Genomic DNA, 6307 nt, shown 5'->3' on the forward strand with positions numbered 1-6307 from the left:
AAGGGGAAGAGATTTGTCCAAAGGTGCACAGAGTAATCAGTAGGCCTCCCTGCACTGTCCAGGCATCTTGGTAGCAAGGCCTATGCAGGGCTCCATGCTGTCCCTCGAAACTCACCTCTGGATCACAGGCGTAGGAGCCCTTGGGTCATCAGGGAGGCAGGAACCAAGCAGTCCTTGCTGAGGGGCTCTGCTGGTAACACAGAGGAGCCCATCCAGAGGGCCTGTACATTCCAGAATTTGGGGCCATTGTGACTGGGACAATCCTGTGAGTACCAGAGGGAGACCTCTGTGGGCCCCTGAAACAGTCTGTCCCTGTGCTGCCTGCCCACCTCATGGGAGATGAGCCCTTCTTCCTCTAGACATTCAGAGAGAGGGCTATGGAACCCAGGGACCCCAGCAACAGGCCAGGCCCAAGGCAGTGTCATGAACTCTCTGCTGTAAGCCGGGGCAGCAGGCCTCTTGGAGAGAAGAGGAGGCAGTGGGGGAAGCCAGGTTGTCTGTAGTTGCGAGTGGGGCCCACATGTCTGAGAGAGAGACCTCCTCTCCCTTGGGTAGGGCTGTCTTGATGAACATCAAGGTATCAAGGGTGAATTGTGGGCAGGTAGAGCTGTTTTATCCAGAAGGAGGCCCAGTCCCACACCCCCTGTAGTAGGGAGACTTCCTCAGCTGGAGCCAGCGTGCCTGCCCCTGCTCCTTGTCTCAGCTCCACCCCGACTTGGCTGTGTGGCCTTGAGCAAGTCCCTTTTCATCTCTGAGCCTCAGTTCCCTTGTCTGTGAGATGGTGAGTGATGGGAGGGGATGGGGCTAGATCATCTCTAAGGGTTTTTTCAGCTGCATTAGTGTAACCGTGGATCTCCCTGAGAGGAAAGATGATGGCTTTGCTCTCAGCTGTCACCCTCATCTACCTGGAAGAACTTTTGACCTGCAGGAAGCAGGGGAAGCAAGAGTGTTCCGAGCAGGGCCAGGGAAGAGGAGGGCAGTCTTCTCCCTAGGTCAGTTCTGCAATCCTGAGATGGGAGCTGGGCCTAGCCCTGCAGCCTAAGCCTGGCCTTGGGCCCCTTAACCTGCTGTTGGGGTGGGAGGGATCCAGCCCAGGGTCCTCTGGGCCCCCAAGATCTAGGGCCTTAGAAGAAAGCCTATTAAGGCAGCCACTTTTAATGCCTTCCTGGGGGTAGGGTGGTACGGGTCTCCCTTTCCTACCTCAACCCAATTAGCTCTGCTTTAATCTGGTTTATGTACTGGGGTTCTATATAAAGTTTCATTTGAAAAGTTCCACTCCTTTTCTCCCTCCTCCCTCAACTGAGGGCAGGGCAGAGCCACCCCTGGGGCCCATCTTGAAATGGTTTCTCAGATGTGTTCCAGTCTCTTTGTAAAGCCAGGCAAGAGGGTGGGCCCTTTCCATAGACACACACATCAAGCACCCTTAGCCCCTCCAGAGCCTAAAGCTGCCTCCTTCCCTGACTGACCTCCCCTCTCCCCTCTCTTTGCAGCACCCTGGGCCTGAGCTGCAGCATTGGCAGTGGCAACTGCAGCAATGGCAGCAATGACAGTGGCAACTTGGACGGCCTTCTCTGGAGCCAGGGCCAGCTGCATGGGCTCAAAAGTGGCCTACAGCTCTTCTGATGCCAGCCCTGGTGCAGGTGTTCATCCAGTGCTACTGGGGCAACAGCCCACTCTCCCCCACTCCGCCAGTGCACCTAATGCTCCATAAAACAAGCTGGGAGACAGCCTGCATCAGCCATATCAGCTCAGCTTTCAAAATCACAGTAGGATTCAAAATCACAGTAGGATTTTGAATATGTTTTATTTTGTTTTGCTTTGTTTCATTTTGTTTTTTGTTTTGAAAAACAATAAACAGGCAACTGTTTTGGTTTTTGTGAGATGAGGGATTGTGTGCTTCTTCCTTTATTCTGGGGGCTCCGGAAAAGGTGGGATCATAACAGAGCAGGATCTGGGTCCACTGCCCCTTTTTTGCCTTTTTTTCTGACTAAAACCATTTTCACTCCCCTCATTGGAATGTAGTGTGAGGCCAGCTCACTAGGAAGCATCATGCCCCAGAAGAGGCATTGTTGGCCATAAAGCCCAGCCAGCATCAGGGGAATCTGCTCAGAACCTCCCTGACAGCTGGAAGACCCAGGTCTTCCTGTTGCTATTCAGCAGGCTTCTGACTCATTTACCTGCCTGCCCTCACTGGGCACCAAACAGCAGTTGAAAGTCAAAGAGAAACCTTTCTTTGTCACCTTTTTGCCTAGAAAAGATGAAGTGGACTTCCCTGTGGTATGCACTGGAACAGAAAATGTCTAAGGGACTGAACCAGAGTTCTTCTATGGTCACCCAACTCCTTCAGACACTCAGAGTGCCTTACTTACCCTGTCAGCCCTGAGCTGCCAAGAGACAGGGATGAATAAAATATGTCTCACCCGTCAGAGCCCTCTGCCGGGTGAAAAAGGACAAAGTCCACCAATTATGGTAACCTGATGCCTTTGTTAAGTGTCTTAAGAAAGCCCCAGTGTACACAAGTTGTTTGTTTTTCTCAGGATGATATTTCCAGGGTGGTGGTTGACTGAGGTTAAGATTGGCTACAGTATCTCCCACCCCAACTTGGGGAAGTGATAACTGGGTGAGAGAGTGGGCATTTGTGGGGCCCGTTTGGGCCCAGATAAGGTGAAACAAGGGACAGAACCAGGCCACATTCCAGCCAAGAAGCTGGCTCTAGAAGCGGCTGAGCCAAGGAATGGTGAAAGGAAGGAGAGGGCATATGCTATGAAATGCCAAGGAGGAATTGAGTGTAAGTGTCCTGCCAGAGCCCAGTCAAGGGTTTAAACTAGTTAAGACTCTAGGGAGTCCCCAACACCTCTTAAAAGATATCCTGAATATCTTTGTGGGTATGTGTATGTAATCATTTTTCTAGAGCTAGTTCACAGGTTTAATCAGATTATCAAAGTGGTCCATGAGCCCAACAGCTGAAAAGGTTACAATTTCCTATCCTGTGTGGACCCAAGCACCAGGCATGGGCCAAGCAGTCTCCTGCACAGGTTAATGCAAAGTCAGTTTCCCTCCAACTCTTCCCTCTCCTGCCAAATGCTAAGTCTTAGCATCCAGGAATGTCAGATCTAACGGAGCCCTCAGGGAGGATCTAGGCCACATCTAAAGGGATTTGCAAATGTGTATTCTGGGACATAGCCTCAGCATCTGCCCTGTGGGGAGATGGGTGCTGCAAGCTCTTGGTTCTGTCCAGCACTTCTCTAAAGCAGCCTGGATTTTTATCTATTGTGTATGTATTGGTATTGTATATAAGATTTTTTTTCAAAGTGGACTTTGCTGCCAAAAAAATAGTTTAGAAATAGTTCTAGTCTAGCCCCCTCATTTTATACATTGAGACACTAAGGCAGAGTAAAAGGGAAGGGATTTGCCTAAGGACACAGAACAAGTTAACAGCTTGGTGTAGAACGAGTTTCTTGTAATATCAGCATCACCTGGGTACTTGTTAGACATGCAAATTATTGAACCCCACTCCTGGCCTGGATCAGAAATGTTGAGGGCGGCCAGCAATCTGGTTTAACAAGCCCTTCACATGATTCTGATGCACACTAAAGTTTGAGATGCTCTGGTATAGAGGAAAAAGCTACCCAAAGACCTAGATTCCAGGCAAGCTCCACCACTTAATGAGAACAGCCTTGGGCAAATCATGTCACAGTTTCTTGATCTGTAGAAGGAGGATATTTGCCTCATGGGCTTGTAAGGATCAAATAAGATAATAGATGTGCAATTGCTTTCTAAAGCTTTTCATGCTTTGTATGTGTGAGTGGTGTGGATTCATGCCAGGGTTCACAGGCCTTGAACCCAGGACTTGGGTCTCCATATAACCTAGGACAAAGACCTCTCCCCTGGCCCTCAAAGACTGACCTAAAGATGAGAAGTAGGCTATCAGAGCCATTTTTAGTCCAGGTCCAGGGAGAGTAAGAACCAAGCGTTATTGTTGGCTGGAGTCCTCCTGAAACCTGGGATTTGTGAAGCCAGGTCCCTGGGAAGGGCTGCTTTAGATGGCGGGGGCTGGGGGTAGGAAGTGAGGGAGGGGAGCATAGGAGATGACAGGCCAGGAAGCAACCTTAGCCCAGTGCCCTTGCACCTTTTCCTTCTGACTAGAGGCCAGAGACTGATTAGAAAGTCTTTGAACTGCACACATTTAACCGAGGAGCAGGGTTCAGGGTCAAGGGAAGGGAGCACTGATTATATTGCTATTCAACAACAATAATGAGAGTCACCTGATAAATGGAATATAAGTGGAATGGAATATTTATAAATGGAATATTTCCTGCCTTATCAATAAACAAAGGATGTCACAGTCATCAACGATTGCAGCCCTCCAACGTGAGCTGGTGAGTCCTGAGGAAACTCAGGGCTGAAAAGAATACCTGACATCTAGCAGCCATCAGACTGCAGCCACTCCCTGCGGTGAGCCCTGAGGAAACTCAAGATGTGAAAATACAGGATACTGGCCTCAGATGGTTGAGGTGCATATCAAAGGAATGATTTCAGTGAGCCCAGACTCTTGCATCTTCCCATACACAGAAAAGCGCTAAATTCCTTAACTTGAGCTATCTGGTTTTCTTTAATTAACAGTAATCTTGATGTTCCTGACTACCTGCCCTTCGTTGCAAACTCCTCTATATCCGGGCTCCTCCCCTTGCCTCCTCGGAGCAGTTTCTCAGAGCTATCTGAAACGCTGTCTCCCCAGGCTTCAGTCCTCATTTTGCCCCAGATAAAACTTAACTTGCAACTCTCAGGTTGTGTATTTTTTTTAAGTCAACACACCCCTTCTGATAGGAGTTAATTTCATTAGTAATGAAGAATATGGTTCCTGCCCCTAAGGAGTTTCATGTTTTGTATGGGATCTGCATGCCAACATGATTGTAACAGAGTGGCAAGTGCTAAAATAGACGTATTGTTCAAGATGCCTGCAAGGCCCCCGGGGGAAAGGACTAACAATGTCTGGACAAGGAGGTGGGACAGCTTAATAAGGAGGTGACTTTACTAGTCAAAACAGTAGAAGGAAGGTAAAAGTCTGGAGGGTTATAAGAAAGACCATGGCATGTTGGGGCACCAGTGAGGGGTCCAGAATAATTGGAATATGGGTTAAGCGAAGAACATGGGAGGTCCTGAGGCCAGAGAGGTTAAGCTAGAGAGGGATATTGTCAGACTAATTGATTTTCTGCCTGTGATTAGGGAGAAGCATTGGACATTGAATTGTCCCTTCTTAGAATTCTAATTATTCTTATCACTTCCCCTAACCTCACACTGTCACTGCCCTCTAAGAACGGGAATTCATTTATTTTCTAAGCATGTTTCATTCCCTCACTGCAGTGCAAGTTCCAGAAGACAGGAACTGTTTCCTCCTCTTCAGTCTCTCCCTAGTCCAGTATAGGCCAAGCTCCTATTTGGTACTCAGTAAGAATTTGTTGTATGTATGTCTGAGAAATGTGAGAGGAGACAGCAGGAGTAAACAGACAGAAGAGGAAAAGGATGGGGAGAGATGAGCACACTTAGTCCCAAGAAGGATGATAAAAGAAAAAAAGATTCACGAATACTAGCCCCTTCTGAAGTCTCCTAGCCTGGGGTCCCCTGCAGCCACTGTGTCCACCTCTGCCTTTAGAATGAGACTGGCCTGTTGTGTCGGGGAGGGGAGGAGGAGTGCAGGGGTAAGGATGAGGCTTCAGAGAGACCTAAGGGAAGAGCAGACACCACTGTGATAAAGGGCTCACTGGCCTGAGAGCAATGAGGCCTGGGGTTCCAGTCCTGGCTTTGCCATTAACTCCCTGTTAAGCCTTGGTTGAATCTCTTCAGTTCTTGGAGCCTCAGTTCTCATACCTATAACTTGATTGAGTCCATGCAACTGAGCACTCCCCATGTGACTTCTCTGTGAACTGTAGGGTGCCAGGCTGCTTCTAGCTGTGATATTCTGGCTATGGCTCGGCAGATGATGTCTCTGTGGACCTGAGGCTATTCAGGGGGGAAACAGTAGGCTTTTACAGAAATAAGCCTGAGCCCTGAGCCCTCCACCAGTTTCTGACCCACCAGTGAAGGCCTGGTCCAGCCCAGCCCTGCGGGAAACACCGACTGATTAGCACTTATAGATGTGTTAGTATACAAAAATTAGAGGGCATATGTTTACTGTGATGAAATTCAGATGAACTCATTTGGGGAGATCCCTCCCATTATAGCTTATCTCAAGATGCAAATCCCAAGGACAGAAGTCTAATTTTTTAGGAGCTGAGTGTGTGTATATGTCTGGTATGGCTTTTGTTGG

General features: G+C 48.7%; 1 protein-coding gene across 7 annotated transcripts in view; it reads left to right on the forward strand.

Moving 5' to 3' along the window:
* Nucleotides 1–1881, forward strand: part of LAS1L (LAS1 like, ribosome biogenesis factor) — a 19542-nt gene extending 17661 nt beyond the window's left edge. For 3 of the 7 annotated variants that reach the window (XM_029240857.1, XM_029240859.1, XM_029240863.1), the window contains 2 exons: nt 832–992; nt 1491–1881. In XM_029240857.1, the coding sequence (XP_029096690.1) occupies nt 832–992; nt 1491–1504 (175 nt within the window). In that variant the 3' untranslated portion in view covers nt 1505–1881. The remainder of the gene's footprint in view (nt 1–831; nt 993–1490) is intronic. The other 4 variants (XM_029240858.1, XM_029240861.1, XM_029240860.1 and 1 more) reach the window with 3 other exon arrangements.
* Nucleotides 1882–6307: the final 4426 nt, after the last annotated feature.

This window comes from Monodon monoceros, unplaced genomic scaffold (genome assembly GCF_005190385.1).
Source record: "Monodon monoceros isolate NGI ecotype Baffin Bay Population unplaced genomic scaffold, NGI_Narwhal_1 Super_Scaffold_22, whole genome shotgun sequence".
NCBI classification, from domain to species: Eukaryota; Metazoa; Chordata; class Mammalia; order Artiodactyla; family Monodontidae; genus Monodon; species Monodon monoceros.